We start from the raw sequence: 18,220 nt of genomic DNA on the forward strand, positions 1-18,220 counted from the left end.
GCCCTCAGAACCCCCCCCCCCCAAAAAAAAAAGCTAGGCATGATAGTGCACACCTAAAATCTCAGTGCTGAGAAGAAAACATCAGGCTGCTGCTGGCCAGCCAGCCTCGCTTATTTACTAACTTCCAAGCTACTGAGAGTCCCTATCTCTAAAAACAAGGTTGAGGCCAGCCTGATGGCTCAGCATGTAAAGGTGCTTGCTGACCTGATGACCTAAGTTCAACCTCCCAGACCCATGTAAAGGTAAAAGGAGAGAAATAACTACACCGAGTTGTCCTCTGATTTCTTCATGCATGTTGTGGCAAGCACATGCCCTATCTCCAACATCATTCACAAGCACAAATACACACACAGGAACACATACCATAAGCTAAAAATAAAACAAGGTAGACAGCATTCCTAAATGACACCCAAGGTCCACTTCTGGCGTTCACATGCATCCATGTGACACCCACAACATGTGACACACATGCACACACAAGAAGCCTACACTTTCAACTGGCAAAATGCAGGTCTAAGTGGTGATGACAGATCTTGAAAGAGGAATGTCTCTAGTTTCAGTGAGCTACTTTGATGACCACACATCCTTGGCTTGGCCATTTACCCATGCTCATTTCTCTCTCTGCTTTGTCCTGATAGTGAAGGGGGCTGGTGGAAAGCCATTTCTCTCAGCACTGGCCGGGAAAGTTATATTCCGGGGATATGTGTGGCCAGAGTGTACCATGGGTAAGTATACATCTGAATGACATCATTTTGTCATAATGTGTACGGGTGACTCGGGCGATAAAGTGGCTCCAGCACTATATAGTGGAATCAAGGCATCACTTAAATGAATTATTTTACCCCAGCTCGGGGCTAATCCTTTCTACTTTCTGGGACTTGATTCCCCAGCGGTAAAATGAAGCAAGCTGGACATTCTTTCTCAGCCACAGGTAATACTTAGACCTGAGTGCTTCAGTACTGTGTCTGGGAAGCAGCCTTGGTTCAGTGGCTAAAAGTCAGTGTGGGTTCAAATCTTGCCTCTGTCACTTCCAGACCATGAGATTATGGATCACAGTATAGCATGATGGGGGGTAATAATACAGAATCATGCTGCTGGAGTAGAAGTTCCCGAAATGAGGTGGATGCTGAACAATACAGGGAGCACACTTCTGTAAGCATTGGCTGTGTTCCTGACTAAAGGCAGCCACTGGCTGGGGAGCAGTCAGCACACTGGGCTCTTTGCTCCTGCAGCCAGGTAGAGGCCTCATCCCAGGAGGCTTCAGTGGGCTTTGGCACTACTAAACTAACACTTGCACTTCCCTTTTTCTATGGAGGAGTTTTGGGAATGTGGTGTAGCCTTGCCAAGCCACAGGCCCCTCCTCTATGAAACTACACAGGCCCAACCTCAGCTCAGACACGCATAGCAGAGGGGAAGCATTAAGGAAGCAACCACTGTTCATATGGTTAAGAATCTGACAGACTCCCTAGGCTTCCACTGGGAAGAAGACATTCGAGTTCTTGATTCCACCATTGGTGCTCCTAATCACACGTGCTCACAGTGGGGAGGGTGAACAGAAGTATCTGCTGCGAGAGTCATGTCCAACAAGCCTGGAGTTAGACATTGCTTATAAAACACAGGCTCTGTTGTGTTTGCTTAACTAACATGTTCCTTCACATTGAAAGAAGTTATAGAGGCAGAGGTGGTGAGAAGCTCCACGAGTCATGTGACCCTGGCCCTATCAGGTAGTCCAGCTAATAGATGTGCTAGCATTTCCCAAAACACAGAAATGAAAGAAAGAAAGCACACCAGAATGGCTAAAGCATTGCTTACCCCCTCAGAACACACAATTTTGCTCTCTCTACTAATAACTTGGATACACTACCCAATCAGTCTAGTCCTCATGCTCCTCTTTTGTGCCAGAGAGGAAATCTTGCCCATTTCGGAGATCTAGGTGAGGGTGTGCCTTCACATAATTAATACAGTAGCAATATACAATATACTAAAAGAATTCATATCCCTACATGGATCATGCTATTGTCTTATTTTTACAGTTCTGTGTAGGACTTTGCAAAGGGCTTGGGTATACAAACTTTTGCCATATACATTAAAACTAATACATCGTGTATCTTCTTGGGCATAGCTGGAAAATCTGAAAATAGGGCATAAAGTGGTCATAACAAAGAAAGTGATCTTGATGCTTAGCCCGTGAAATTACTTCTGTACCTGTGTCCTGGAGCCTGGAGTTCAGGGGTGCCCAGCCTGCCTGCTTCAACCCAGCCTGTGTGTGCCTTGTCAAATAATGAAGCCAGCAAGACTGAAGCATTACTGTTCTTCACAGGCTGAGTTAGACGTGGAGATTAACAGCCAGTTAACAGTCCTTTCTCCAAAACACAGCACCTGTTACATGAGGCATATGCTGGCCACCTATTAATAACCCCCCCCACACCTTGCAGGAGGCAGGCAGAGCCCAATATGAAGAGTAATCAGAGGCCACTGAATCTGGACCCAGGTTTTTCTAGTGCAGAGTGTCCTCCTATGAGCACCCTGTGTGTCACTGTACTGTGGAAGCAGTCCTTGTTCCTCAGTTGGCTGACTGTGTAGTATAACAGTTATCCATTCTCACCGTTACGTGAAAACAGTGAGAAACATACAAACACCCAATGGCAATTATGCCTAAACATGAAAAGCAGCGGCAGGAGAGAGTGCCACTTGCTTAGGAGCAGGACCACCTGTCCACTCTGTCATTCCCAAACCTATACCGAGAATGATGTCCCGAACACCATAAGAAAATATAACAGCACAATGTTGGTAGTGTTGGCTTGGCAGAGTGTAGAGGTTGCACAGACATGGTTGGCACAGGCCAATGTCACATAGTGTACACACCTGATGTGACAAGATCAGAGCCTGCTTTAGTCAGTGCCGAGAAGCAGGGCACATTTTTAGTCATTGCTCACCTAACATTGGGCACAAACAGCTACTCAGGACACTTTGTTTGAAAGATTGCAGAATTAATGGATGATTTTCCTCCTCATGTAATTCTGGTAGCTTTCTGACAATCGGCCTTCCACTTTGTGTTTACTCTTGTGTTAGCCTGTCTTTATTTCTTGTGGCCACTAAAAGCTATCCTCTTCACTCCTAGCTGGCTGTTTGAAGGACTGGGCAGGGACAAGGCTGAGGAACTGCTGCAGCTGCCAGACACAAAGATTGGTTCCTTCATGATCAGAGAGAGTGAAACAAAGAAAGGTGAGCCTTTTTATTTTTTAACCCTGTGGCCACACAGCACATTTTGTTCTCACTGCCTTGCTCTGGGTCTGTTCCTCTTCTCCCACAAGCACATAAATAGACCTGGGCTTGAGGTCAGCTCCTTGGTGACTTGAGAGTGGGAGGATAGAGATAGGGCAGGCCACAGTTCCATCACATGATGTGAAAGGCAGGCCTGAGCAGCATCAGGCTGGCCTGTACTCACCAGCTCTGTCCCTGAGATGCTTACTTCTCTGAGCTCAGTTTGCTTATTTGTGAGACTCAGATGGAGTATACATGGTGTTCTCGATGTGCATAGGCCCTGAACAGCAGTCACCTTTGTCCTAGGGCAAAATGGGGCATCTCAGAGAATAAGGCAAGCAGGTGTGAGAAGATCGTTAGGACTTCCTGTGTCAGTAAAAAGAGAAATGACAAAGCCCTTGTCACCCTTCTCCAAGCAGGGGAGTAATGTCAGCCCTGAACTCCTAGGTGGGTGCCTCCTCTCTTTTAGCCTTCTTTCACCCATGTCAGGGTGTTAGTCTGTGAGAGTACTCCTCTCCTGGCCTTTATGCTCCCAGGGTTTTAAAATACAGGACCCAAATACTTCACAGTACCCTCTCATGCCCAGCCTACTCCTTTTTTCCAACTTAAGGTACCCTGTGTAAAAAGCTACTTCATAGAAAAATTTATGGTAAAGAATGATTCACCAAGGAAAAGCTCTGGCCATCAGAAGGTATCTTGTAGAGTTTAGGGATAGCTTGTATATATCTTATAGACCATCTATGAATTGCTGAACTCATTATTTCTCTTTATTATTATTGTTTTTGCCACTTAAAAAATTTAAAGGTTTTTTTTTAGAGTAACATGTAATTACATTACTTCTCCTTCCATTTCTTCCCTCCAAACCTTTACATGCACCACCTCCTTGATCTCTTTCAAATTCATGGTCTCTTTTTCTGTAATTCTTATTATATGTACATATATGTATGTACACATATATTCCTAAATACCTAAGTACAATCTGCTCAGACTATATAATGTTACTGGTACATAGGTTTTCAGGGCTGACAATTTAGTATTGGATAACCTTCACTGGGGGGACTATTTCTCCCACTCCTGGCAATCCTTTGTTGCTTGTAGTTCTTTGTCTAGGGTGAGGCCTTTTTAAATAGAGGAAACATATTCAAGTTCTCAGCCTGTTTCTCCTTCACAGGAGAGAAAACATGGTGTCCATGAGTTTTCCCCAGGACCTGTTAAGGACCAGGGTCCACTTGATGCTGAGCTGTCACTCAGCTCTCTGGAAACAGGGACTCTAATATGTAACCATAGATGTCCCAGAACAATTTTCTCTCCAAAGCCTGCATATCTCAGAGCATCAAAGAGACAGAAGACATATGTAGGTTCCAGGTCTCCACACAGAATATTTAAAGCCACCAAGATTAACATGACCAAGGAGATGGAGGACCCAGAACATCACAGCTCATACCCAAATCACTCCATCCTCAGTCCTCAGACAGACTTGTAGAAGGTAGAGGCAGGAAGCAGGCCCTTCCCATTGGCTATGCACAGTTCTGATGGTCTGCTTGCCAAGGCAGACCTGCTTGCCACACTTCTAGCTCTTGTTATCTTGACAAGAAGTCACATGGTGGGTGATCCCAAAACCAGCACTGGTGTGCAACTAGATATACATGCCACTAGTGGTGGTCAGGAGGTCAAGATTGAGGCCTGTACTCAGACTTGTCATCTCCCTGGACTCTGGACACATCTGTTGCAGGGTCCTGAGCCTCCATGTCTCCCTCTATACAATATTCAGGGATGATTGTTCCCAGGCCTTTACTGGAAGTGCAGACTGAGAGAGGGCAGTACCTTCCTCTCTCACTACCTCCAGGGCGATTCACACTTCCTGAAAGCCAAAGGTTCGAGCAGGGGAGGGAGAGACTAAAACATGACTTAAACTCAAGGGTCTTACTTTCCACTTTGGGGACACTAAGGCTACAAGAGATGATGGGACCTGCCAGGGATTCTCGTTCACTGATGATGCTGAAGGAGAGATTGTGTCTTTCACAGATTTCTAAGTGACTGATGCTTGCTAAGAAAAGTTTCTAAGAAAATCTGCTTAAATCAAGGAGCAGGGAGCATGAAGGGTGAAGAACTATGGGCTCCCTTCCCTGACATATAGTGTAGTTTTGACACTGGGGATAACAGGAGGTGGAGGGGACAACACTTAAAACATCTCAGCATACACTGGGGAAGGGCGCATGGGCCACTGAGAGGGTATCTTCCCTAATCAAATGCAGGGGATCTCAGAGTTTACCTAAAATGGGGGGTGGGGGGGGAGAGGAAAGGCCACCCTCCTTTAGGGCAGATCAAGTCACATGTAGAAGAACTGCAGTGAATCAACCTAAAAGACAGAGTGAGGCAGCCTGTTACCCTTAAGTGGACCCTATGGCTACCCTGACCCCCGCCATCCCCTTTGCAGGTTTCTACTCGCTGTCAGTAAGACACAGGCAGGTGAAGCATTACCGCATCTTCCGCCTGCCGAACAACTGGTACTACATCTCGCCAAGGCTCACCTTCCAGTGTCTGGAGGACCTGGTGACTCATTATTCTGGTAAGAAGCCGCCAGGGTCACTGGGGCGAGCTCTGTGTATAGCTGCTTGATAGTATTTGCTAGGTGGCCCACGCAAGTCCCTGAGAAAAGGTGTTGATTTTCTCCTACCCATGCTGTCATCCTCACGTGCTAGTTCATTGCCTCAGGCTAAACAAGAACACCTGTGCATGCTGCCTGGCTAGCAGAATATCCTCCCTGTGCCAACAAAACATACCATAGCCACAACCAGATACTCTAGACGCTTTGTCTCTCTTTAAAGTGTTTGTCTGTTTAGGGAGTCTCTGCAGCATTGTTCTGATATATGACTCTCCCCTTTTGCTGCTTGTCACAACTTTTTCAACCTTCAAGGCCAACCTCTCCCCACTTCTGTGAGGAAGCCATAGCAGTAGGATGAGCAGCCATTTTCCTTTCCCCATAGCATGCTGCTGTCTTTTTCTCCCTATCACTTTAATCAGCTAATTGTCTTGTCTATCTTGGCCAACAACAAGATAGGGCGAGGCATCTTGAAGAAGAATATGTCCTCTAGGCTGACCATGTTGTAGAGGATCCCCCAGATGCCAGAACATCGCATGGCTTGTGAAAATAAAGTGCTGTCAGTAAGCTATGCTGTATTCTGAGGAGCCCCAAATTCCAACCTTCTTGTTAGAATCATGGTCTGTGGGCCAGAAAAGATTAGCAGTTGGCTAGGTTTCCAAAGACAGGCTCTGGTCCTCTGCTCTATATTCCATGTCTGCTGGGTGACAGTTGTGCACCTGGGGCTATGTGACTCTTCCTGTCTCACTTTCTCCCTATGCAAAGAGGATGCTAATTGTTCCTACCTGTCAGTGCACAAATTTGTAGAGCTAAAATGTGGAAAGTGTTGAACAGAGAGCCTAGCACTCAGCCATGAGCAGCTACAGAATAGCAACTGCTTTCCTTCAGCCCCTTCCTCCTTGTCTCCTCCCCTTGAAGATGCTTGCCCTTGCCCTTACATTCTTTAGGATCCTTGACTTGCATTCTTTAGAATTTAGGGTCTTGAGCTCAAGAAGCAAAGGGCATTGCAAGGAGAAAGGAACCCATAGATGACACCTCTGACCTACGGGAAACAGCAGGTATTGAGCAATAGCTGCTGGGAGAGGCAGGTGTGTGCTGAAGCTAAGTTGTTTGAGGGATGTTGAAGGATGTTGGCCTTTACCTCTTGCTCACTAAAGGGGGTGGGCACATCCTCCTGCAGGGCATTGCATGACTGCTAAAGACAATGGTCTGTGTTCAGTGTCTAATATAGTCCAACGGTTGCAAAATAATTACAAGTATCACTTCTGTGATGGCCTCAAAACTAAGATCTAGCTGAAAATGAAAGAGGAAGGGTGTCCTGGGCTTCACCTACTTATGCCGAAAGGTTGTTTGTGGTATTTGACTTTTAATAACAAGGAGTGTGCTGACCAGAAGTTTTGCATAGACAATAGCAAATATAAAGCTGATGCCACTCTCTAGAGCTCTCATGACTGGGAGGTCACATACTGCTGGGCTAGGCATACCCACCTCCTCCTGAGCTTCTGCACTACAGGCAGGACATTAAGCTGATACAGAACTAGTGCCTTCCTGAGAGACACTCCTGACCATCATTTGGGCTGAAGGGCTACAGCCAGAGGCTTATCTTTGCCAAACTGGTGAGGGTCTGGGAACCTGACTGCTTCCTGTATATCATCTGAGATCTCACTGCATGGGATCAAGAACAGAGTTGCTGGGGCCAGAGTGAATTAGATGGTGTATTACAGGCAACAGGCAGGGCAAGTTTACTTATTTTCTATTCAAAGCCATGCACTACTCTTGGCATAGGGCACTGGTTCTGAGTCAGGGGCTCAGGAATGTTGCACACATTTTCTTGTTTTGTTCCATATCCCAAGTATAAAACTACTAATGGCATGAAGTTCAGACAGAGCCTCAGTGAGATGAACTGGGTGAGGCCAGCTCAGCCTTTGGCTCACTGGCTTGTGTGACTTTTTTCACTCCATGTGTGAGTGGATCTAAAGCAGAACACGTCCAGAATGCGTCTTGCCATGCAGCAGGACTGAGATGTTTCTAGGCCTGCCTTGTGCCCTCCCTCATTATCTGAGAAACCTATGAACACCTAAGAAACCTAAGAACACCTCTAGCCCCAACAGATCACTCACTGTTCCAGATGCACATCCAGCGAAGCTCGTCCCCAACTTTGGCACCTGTGTCTATGTGGGTGACCTTTCGGATTAGCACGCTGTCCACTTGGAAACCAGGAGTAGGGGTGGGGTTGGCTACCCTCTAGTAGGCTGTTTGCTTCCCCAGAAAGTTTCCTTTTATTATTGGGCAAGGACACCCCAAAGAGCCACAGATCAGATGAAAAGAGGCCACCAAGGATGTAGATACTCTCTAAAGCCCAAGGACGGGTGGATTGAGGCCAGGATACCTGGCCTCTGCTGGAAATGTACTATATGTCTGACATCTTAGGCTTCTGAATCTCCCCAGGACTGAAGCCCTTGACCTGAGTAAGGAGGCACTGAGTCCTTAGTGCAGAGGTACCTGGGCCAACAGCATCTGTGTTTCACATGATGCATGGGCCAGAAAGGCTTGGAACTCACTGGGGTTATATCCTGCTGTTCTGGGAGAGATGAAGCCCAACATGCTAGATATTGTACATCAGTGGAGGGGAACAATAGTGGGTTTACTGCACTTTTATTTTGCTTCTACGGTGTGTGTAGGGTCAGAAGGTTTTCTTTAATTCTCTCATTGCTCACTTTCTCTGCCCTGCCTTTTAGCTTTCTCCTCCCTCTTCCTGTGTCTTTTATATTGTTTCTGCTTTTTCACCTGTCTTCTCTCTCCTTCTTTGTTTCACTCTCTCAATCTTTCTGTCCTTCTCCTGTTCCTTATGTTTTTCTTGCTTCATTTGTACTCCTGCTCTGGACATGGCTAACTATGCTTTGGGGGTGCCTGCGCACTAGGACATGGCTCCATGCTCTGACCTAGGCAGGTGTAGTTACAAGAAATTCTGCCTAGTGTGGAACTCTGCTCTCAGGTGGGTCTTGGCCTGCTGTTTTCTTATGTCTTCTCCTTCTCTCCCTTCTGCAATTGAGGAGAGCAAGGCTCAGAGATGCTTGCGGTAACTCACCATTAAAGCAAAGCTGTAGCACAAACCCAAGTTTGTTGGACTATGATCCCACATCTGCTTTCTGTCCATGTTAATGTAAGCCTAGAGTTTATATCTTTCGGGGCATAGCAACACTGGTGAACCCCCATAGCCCAACACCTTGGCCTCTGTTTCCCCATGACAAATACTATGGGTCTGTAGTGTAATGGATCTTTGATTTGTTTTCCACACTGTCTATGTCATGCCTGGATCTCTGACTGTTATGTACTTCCATCCACAGAGGTGGCTGATGGTCTATGCTGTGTGCTCACCACACCCTGCCTGGCACAGAATACACCTGCTCCAACAGCTCATCCATCACCTTGTACCACCCCTGGTTCACATGTCACCTTACGACAGAAGACCTTTGATTGGAAGAGGGTATCCAGGTAGGTGTGTGTGTGAGTGTGTGTGTGTGTGTGTGTGTGTGTGTGTGCTTGCATATGTGTGTGCCCTCCATAAATACATATGGGTACCAGATAGTGGGTGATCCTGGCACAAAAAAATTTATAAGCAAGCACTAGGCCCTACTGAAACCCTGTAGACACCATGAGCAAGGGCAGCCTCTAAATTTTGGGAATACAGCCTTGGGTGTCATGTAGCATATAGTGTCTCCAGTTTTGGGGAGCCTCAAACATTTCCCAAGTTCATTGTCAATATGATCATCACATTTAAAAAAAATTTTTAACAGAAACACTTCACCCAGTTCTAATCATTATAATCTATGACAGTAACACACAAATAAATCTGGCATATATTTAATATTTAAAGTCTATTCACAAAGTTTAAACATTCTTCCCAAATCTTAAGATAACTCATTCTCTCTGAGGGAGAAAGGAAAAAAAGTTCTTCTACTAGTTTTTCTATTAATTCCATCATTAGCGAATGAGTTTCCAGGTATGTGCTTGTGGGCTGTTATCAGTGGTCGTCTCACTAATTGAGCAGGGATCCAGGTAACTCATCAGTTAATTTAAAGCAAATCAGAGATCAGAATTGCCTGAGACATGAATGAAATGATCATTTCTTTTAAATACCAGAAAGAATATTCATTAAGATGTATCGTGGAAAGTTTAAGCCACACAAGGAAATGGTGGCTTCCAGAGGATACAGCCCACAAACTCAAAACACGGAATTCAAATAGCTTTAGTGAAAAACTAACCTCTTCACTTTCTTTCTCTCCTTCCTCTTCTTCCTCTCTTTCTTCCTGCTCTTCTGTTTCTCATTTCTTCCTTTTCATATTCTTTATCCCCATCGCCTACTTTGCTCAACACCCCTCTTTTCTTTTTCTTTCTCTGTCTGTATTTCAACACACAGATCACAGGAAGATCCAGAGGGAGCAGAGAACCCACTCAGAGTGGATGAATCCCTTTTCAGCTATGGCCTTCGGGAAAGCATTGCATCCTACCTGTCCCTGACTGGAGATGACACTAGCTCCTTCGACCGGAAGAAGAAGAGTCTCTCCCTAATGTACACTGGGAGCAAACGCAAGAGCTCCTTCTTTGCAGCACCTCAGTACTTTGAAGATTAGTGCCCTGGCTGGTACACAAAAGACAAAGGCTTTGACTGTGACCTGGGGTCTTATGGAAGATGGAGTTCTCTACTCAGTGGTCACCTCATGTCTTCCTGTTACCAAAGGAAGTCACACAGAGACTGCCTTTACCTACTAATCAGAGGAACTGTTGTCTGATCAGTATTGTGGAGCCACATCACATTTTGATCATGGTGTAATGGGGCAGTGCTTCAAAGAGCTGTGGGTACATGAGTGTGTGTATGCAAGACAGAACAATCTTGCAAGAGTGTGTGGAAACTGACTCCAGCTCTCAGTCCCAATGGCCCCTCTCTGAGACCCCATGGAGAGCATCCACCTGAGAAAGAGCATGGGCAAGATGGCCTTGTTAGGTCTGCAGAGTGACCTCTATCTGAAGCAAAGCTACCTTTAAAGGCCCAGTGAGAACTTTGGGCTATGTCTTCTCTCTTTCTAAGGAACCAGTGACACTAAACACTATCCAGAAGGACTTACAGCTCTGAACCAAGTGGAATCTTCAGCATTCAGGTGGACCAAAGCCATTTGGACAGGAGTAGATGGTCAAGTTAAGTCACATGGGAGTATAGGGCAACTGGGAAAGAGAGGAGGAAGCCCTAATGCACAAGCTTCTGGGATAGACAGTCTTGCCTCCCCCAGATGCTGGGGTCCTGTGTTGTTTTAGAACCCCTATTTCTCATGCCTAATGGAAGAAGCATGGGTAAAGAACTGTGCTGAGGTCAAACATGATTAAAAGAACCATGAATAGCATCCTTTAATGCTGGGCTTTAAAGGATGCAGACAGACAAGAAGAATAACAAGGTGTAACAGTGAATGTGAAACAGGAGGGACCTTTACAGTTACAATGGGCTGAGGACAAGTGAAGGTTACCCAAGGGGCTCTTGTTCCCATGGATCTACCAGGAATACAAGGACTGGTGGACCAAGTAGATTAGACTGCTTATGGGTTTTGTTTGTTTGTTTGTTTGTTTTTCAAGGAAAATGATCAGCTTTAAAGGCTTACTTTTTCCTGTATATTTTTCCTAAGAAGGGCTGGCATCTGCATGAATAAGAATGCCCCTTTCTGGGAAAAGGGGGCTGGAGAAGCTGAATGCTGCCATATGTGAGTGTAAGTGGTAAGAGAGAGCTCACAAGGCACTTAGGAAAGAGAAGCCTTCATCCAGTCTCATACCCATATCTTGTTGAGATGGGAACCGGGATAGCCATGGCTCATTCCTCCCTGTTTATCACAAGGATTCTCCATAAGACAAATACAAATACAGGTGGGATTTGTTATCCATTACATGTATTCCACATACCTGGGCTTATCCTGCAGATGGCAAACACATATGCATTGACATGACTTTATGTATTGTCAGATCCAGTGGGGTCTCCTAGGTCTCACCCAAAGAGACTGGCCAGTGTGTTAGAAACAAATGCCACACAAGGTCAGTGACTTGTGCTATAAGGCCATAATCTCTGGTTCCTGATATGTGTCTGCTCATTATCTTCTGTGCTATTTCTGCTGTGGTCAATGTGAATGGAACTTTCAGTAGTACTTGGGGGTACTTCTAAGCGGGAAGCATTACATTTTGCCCAATCATGTATTTATTCCTGATTAAAGTAAAACTAATACTTATTTAACCTTGGATGAGAATGGATTTGATGTAGAGGGATTTCAATCCAGCAACATGGCTACTCTGTCTGGAACACAGGCATGCCCTTAGCACACACCTTTCATCCCAAACAATGAAGGTAAAGTTAGTTTGTAGAAAAAAGCACCCATGTTAGAAAGTGACTTCTAAATTAGAAGCAGACAGAGTGAAGAATCAGAGAAAGATTGGACAGAATAGGATATGTTCAACTCTCACAATAAGGGAGAGAAAAAAGAGGTGACTTAGGGAAGAGCACTGCAGAAAGGCAGGGAGAGTTTTCCCAGTTTTACTGGGAAAGTTTTATAGAAACAGGTTAATGAGAGAACAAGCTAGACACAGGTGAAGACAGAACAAACCAGAGAATGAGAAGGAGCCAGAAGATTAGAACAGATTTCTAGCATTGGTTTGAGGCCAGGCAGTGCAATTTAGTTAGAAGCTGAAAGAAGCTAGTTTGAATCAGTCAGCTTGGAGAAGTGTTGTGAGCCAGAACAGCTGAATTGAACCAGGCAGCCAGAACTCAGAAAAAAAAAATAACTAGAAAGGGTGAACATATTCAACAGTAAATTTCAGAGGATGAAAACATTCTAGGCCTAGATTAGATTGTATGAAGGCTAGAATCTTTCAGGACTAGGCTTTGGTTAGCAGACAGGCAGTAAGCCTTGGAGATGACAATTGTGCCAGGTGAATAAAAGATACTTTTATAGACCCATAGGTAAGAAGCATGAAAATGTCTCTCAGGATTTTACAGCTTCTGGTTTTCAATGAAGAGTTTAACTGGAAGGCCAAGCACAAAGGCTAGCAAGAGCTACTGTTCTGGCTGGGGTCTCTGTCTCACTTCATGTAAGTAAGGATAGAAGGGTTCAAGAGGGAGAATGGATTTCTCAAAAACAACAAGATAGCTATCTTCACATCATTTGTGGTATTTGAGCTACTCAATCTTCTGAGAATTTCTTTCCACAAATGTTATCTGACACCTGTTCGACTTAACTGCCTAGACTTGTGGTTGTGGAGATCTCTCTCTGATGTCACAGAGCAAGATGCCATTAGTAAAGAGACAGTTTCTGAGGAAGGGGGGGTTGGTATATAGAAAATAGCAGCTTCTATGGAGCCACAACTTTAGGTGGATGCTGAGGCAGGAACAACAGATAGTTGTGCAAAGATCTAGTAAACACAGGCAACAGGTCAGCAGGGAAGTCCTGCAAGCTTGAGCAAGTCTGCAGCATAAGGCTCCAAGAGACCAAAGGACTCCATGACTGAGCCTGAGCGAAAGCAGCAACAGAAGCGTCATCCAGAGGGAAGAATCTACGGCACCTGAAGAGGCAGAGCTTAGCCTGGCTAAAAGAGGGAGGCAGTTTAAGTAGTAGAGTGACAACTGTTCACTAGGTCCTTTGATAAATCAGCTGGATGCTAGATGGACGCTGACTTTTCAAAATTCCAGCATCACACTTGTTCTAATGGAGCACAGCCTAAAAGTAAAGAGGGCACCCAAGAAGCGATAGATGTTCTGCCCACATTCTGCTTGGAAAGGGAGCTGTGGAAGATGGGTCCTGTCTGGAAGGGGTTCTGTAGAGGAAGGCACAGGCGCATCTATGAGACTTTTTTTTAATCATTAGATTCAGCTGGGCCAGGTGAATGTGTGCAATCTTTTTTTTTTTTTTTTTTTTTTTTTTTTTTTTTTTTGTGGAGATAAATGAACACAAGAAAAACTTTTGCTACCTGCTGAAGCAAAAATAATGTGTAAGATGAGAATCGATTACATAACACTTCTTACAGAAAAAGCAGTCCAAGGAGAAGGAGGATGGCTTACAAACTGAAAATGATACTGTCTATGTAATGTATTAAAACGTATTAAACAACCATTAGAGATGCATTGGGGGCCACCTTGAAAGACAATGAGAAAAAATTCCATGAATCTACATTCTTAAAGAATTTTTAGATAAAGAGAAAAATTGTGCAGAAAATGAAGTGCTTAGAGAACAATGGAATCATGTAGTTTTCAAAATTTTTGAGGTGCAGCTGAAAAAATAGCAAGAGGGGACTCTATTGCTTCAAGTACAGTATGTCTCAGAAAACAAAGACTGAGACAGTCTACAAAGCAAATCCAAGATAGCTAAGGCTACACAAGGAAAACCTGTCTCCAAAAACAAACAAACAAACATAAGCCACAAGGTAGATTTTACAGAGAAATTTAATATGTAGCATGTAATGAGTGGGATGAATATCAAAGCCTTAGCCAACATACTCAAGAAAGATAGAGAATAAACATGAGTGCAGTGAGTCTCCAGGGTGAGATCCGCTGAGGACCTTCAGCACAAGCTGTGAACCAACAGGGTTGTTCCTCTCTCTCCAGCCCTCTGATTTCTACACCTTTCCATTGCTCAGACTCAGCCCTGATGATGAGGATTAGGCCATTGGGATAGCAGAGAAGCCTCCATTAGAAACAAGCACTCCGTTGTGTAAATGCACCACAATTTCTGCATCCATTCCTCAAATTAGGGATATCTGCATTGCCTTCACACTCTGGCTATTATGAACAGGCTGCTACGAACATGTTTGAGCAAATGTCCTTGCTGTATACTTGAGTATATTTTGGATAGCTGGATCTTGAGGCAGCACCATTCTCAATTTTCTGAGAAAGCACCAGATTGACTTCTAAAGTGGTTGCACAAGCCCACATTCCCATCAGCAATGGAGGAGGGTTCCACCCTCTCCACATCCTCTCCAGCATGTGCTTTCACCTGAGTTTCTGATCTTAGCCATTCTGATGGGTGCAAGGTGAAACCTCAGGGTTGTTTTGATTTGCTTTTCCCTGATGACCAACGATGTTGAGCATTTCTTCAAGTGTTTCTCTGCCACTCGACATTTCTCTATTGAGAATTCTCTGTTCAACTCTGTACCCCACTTTTCAACTGAATTACTTGATTTGTTGCTGTTTAATTTCTTGATTCTTTATATATTCTGGGATTACATAAATCCCAGAATTTATGGTGCATTTACACAATGGAATAATACTCAGCAATTGAAAACAAGGAAATCATGAAATTTGCAGGCATGCATGGTGGAAACTAGAATAGATCATCCTGAGTGAGGTGAACCAGAAGCAGAAAGACACACATGGTATATCTCACTTATAAGTGGATATTAGACATATAATATAGGATAAACATACTAAAATCTGTGCACCTAAAGAAGCTAAGCAAGAAGGAGGACCCTGGGTAAGCTGTTCCATCCTCATTCAGAAAGGCAAATGGGATAGAAATTGGAAGAAGGTGAAAACAAGGAACAAGACAGAAGCCTACCACAGAGGGCCTCTGAAAGACTCTACCCAGAAAAGTATTAAAGAAGATGCTGAGACTCATAGCCAAACTTTGTGCAGAGTGCAGAGAATCTTATGAAAGAAGGGGGAGGTAGAAGGGCCTGGAACTCCACAGGAGAGCAACAGAACTAAAAACTCAGGGCAAAGGGATCTTTTCCGAGACTGATACCCCAACCAAGGACCATTCATGGAGATAACTTAGAACCCCTGCACAGATGTAGCCCATGGCAGCTCAGTCTCCAAATGAGCTTCCTAGTAAGGGGAACAGGGGCTGTCTCTGACATGAACTCAGTGGCTGGCTCTTTGATCATCTCCCCCTGAGGGAGGGGGGACAGCCTTACAACCAGGCCACAGAGGAAGACAATGCAGCCAGTCCTGATGAGACCTGATTGGCTAGGGTCAGATGGAAGGGGAGGAGGACTGGGGAAGGGGCACAGAAGGAGAAGAGTGAGGAAGGGAAGGATTGGAAGGAGACAAGGGAGGGAGCTACAGCTGGGATACAAAGTGAATAAATTGTAATAAATACTCTGAGTGTAATACAGATACTGTCTTAGACATCTTATTGCTGTGAAGAGATACCATGATCACAGCAATTTTTAGGACTGGCTCACAGTTCATTTTTTAAATTATCAGCATGGTAACGCATGGCAGCATGCAGGCCAACATGATGCTGGAGAGTTGCTCAGAGTTCTACATCTGGATCCACAGGCAGCAGACAAGAGAGGGTGAGCTACTAGGCCTAGAATGAGCTCCTGAAACCTCAAAATCCTCCTTCAGTGACACTTTTTTTTTCCCAATAAGGCCACACATATTACAACAATGCCACACCTCCTAATTCTTTCAAATAATGCCACTCCCAATAAGCTAATGGGGGCCATTTTCATTCAAACTGTAACAGACATCCAGCTTCTCATCTTACAAAGCGCTCAGACAAAAAGAAAAAAAAAAGTGGCTCTGTTTTCTGAGCTGCGTTGCTGATGGGTCTCTGTTTCACTCCTTCTGAGACTTTGCTCCAATTGAACAGAAAAAAAAAAAAAGCTAGCTATTCATTATCTACAGGCAATGGAGATAATGAATAGAAAAACCTCATAGAAAGCTCAGTGTACCCAGCAGGCAAGACATTTGAACTAATGCTAAAGGTATGGGCATTTCTGAATCAGCTTGTTCCTAAACACAATTATTTACCAACAGAAAAATATCATAGAAACTGACATGCCATTCATATGACAGCCAAACCATTTCAAGTTGAGGGTCCTGACTCATGATTACACAGAGTTCCATGAAAAACTATCTCAAACCCTATGAAAAGATCCAAGGACATGCAAATATTGTATCTACAGTTCTGCTGTTAGCCTAAATCATGGACCAAGACTAGACATCATAATGAAGTAGATTTACCCCTAAAATCAATACATTAAATTCTATGTAGTTATATTCAAATTCCCAGGAGGATTATTAGAAAAGGCCATCAGTAAAGTCATTCTGAAGTCTGTACAGAAATATCTGTGCTCAAGACTAGTTAGGCCAATTTAGAATGAGACCAGCTAGAGGAGAACAGTCTTACTATGTTACAGGCATGAAGCACGGGCAACAGTCTGTGAGACCATGTCACCATCCTCTTACCCTCCTGGGTGCTGGTTGTAGACTAGAAGCCAGAAGTGATGCTAAGTGTCAAGAACCTGGTAAGATAATTAAACTCCTGAAAGAATTGATGTATTTATCCATGGTAGAACAGAGAATCATGCCTGTTAGGAAAATAACAATGTAAAATCGAGCAGGAAGCTGGAGAGATGGCCCAGCAGTTAAGAGCACTGACTCTTCTTCCAGAGGACCTAGTATGGATTCCCAGAACTTATACAATGGCTCATAGTTAACTGTAACTCCAGTTCTAGGGAATCCAAGACCCTCTTCTGAGCTCTGCAGACACCAGGCATACAGTGGCACAAAGATGTACATAAGCAAATTACCCATAACTAGGAATCCTGTTGCTAGTGAAAACTTTCTCTGACAATGGGAGATGGGGAAGGCTTGGGGCCCCAAGAGATTTCCAGTGATTTAACATATGCTGGCCTCAAACTCACAGAATTCCACTTGCCTCTGCCTCCTGAGTGCTGAGATTAAAGTTGTGTGCTACTTCCTTTAGATGCTGAGAAAACCCCAAGTTATTGGAGGGGCAGCCCCATAATGTGGGAAAACGGATGATTTGATTGTAGGTCTCAATCCCTCATGAAGTCCTTTCTCTGCTTTGTGTTCTTTGGTAAGCTGCTGAAATACTCTGAGCTTCAGATTTCTTATCTCTAGCTATCAGATAAAATAAGGACCCTGTGCCAGTCAGTGGGAAGATCTAAGATAAGATAGTGAAATTCTTGCCAAGTACAGTATACTAAATATAGACTATTAATCATCAGCACAGCAGCCTCTCTGGATGGATGTATAAACAGTCCCCAAACCAAGGTTTGCAGAGAACATTAGATCTTATTTGGGAATAAACCAGCAGCTTCCACCCCTTCCCCCAAACATCTGCTGGTAAAGAACACTATAAGAACTGCTAATGTATTGAAGCAGTCCTATTTGCTCAGTTCTAAATAAGCTCACACGATCCCCAGGACTTCTGGGAATGGTTGTAAAAGCTGCTTCCAAATGTGTAAAACAGACGGAAGGGTTATTTTTAAATGTGCTGCCATTTGTTTCTGACATCCCTCAAACACTTAAAACTCTACCGAGACAAAGCACGCCTTCTGGGCCTAATGAAGGCA

General features: G+C 44.3%; 2 protein-coding genes across 4 annotated transcripts in view; one reads left to right on the forward strand and one right to left on the reverse strand.

The window, feature by feature from the left end:
* Positions 1-12,106, forward strand: part of Sla (Src like adaptor) — a 34,571-nt gene extending 22,465 nt beyond the window's left edge. For both annotated transcript variants that reach the window (XM_055626699.1, XM_055626698.1), the window contains exons 4-8: positions 639-725; positions 3,122-3,225; positions 5,702-5,833; positions 9,214-9,361; positions 10,287-12,106. In XM_055626699.1, coding sequence (XP_055482674.1) covers positions 639-725; positions 3,122-3,225; positions 5,702-5,833; positions 9,214-9,361; positions 10,287-10,500 — 685 coding nt within the window. In that variant the 3' untranslated portion in view covers positions 10,501-12,106. The remainder of the gene's footprint in view (positions 1-638; positions 726-3,121; positions 3,226-5,701; positions 5,834-9,213; positions 9,362-10,286) is intronic.
* Tg (thyroglobulin) overlaps positions 1-18,220 on the reverse strand; it is a 185,109-nt gene that overhangs the window by 62,395 nt on the left and 104,494 nt on the right. The window lies entirely within an intron of this gene.

Source organism: Psammomys obesus, unplaced genomic scaffold, assembly GCF_907164565.1.
Source record: "Psammomys obesus unplaced genomic scaffold, mPsaObe1.curated_primary_1811, whole genome shotgun sequence".
Lineage (NCBI taxonomy): Eukaryota > Metazoa > Chordata > Mammalia > Rodentia > Muridae > Psammomys > Psammomys obesus.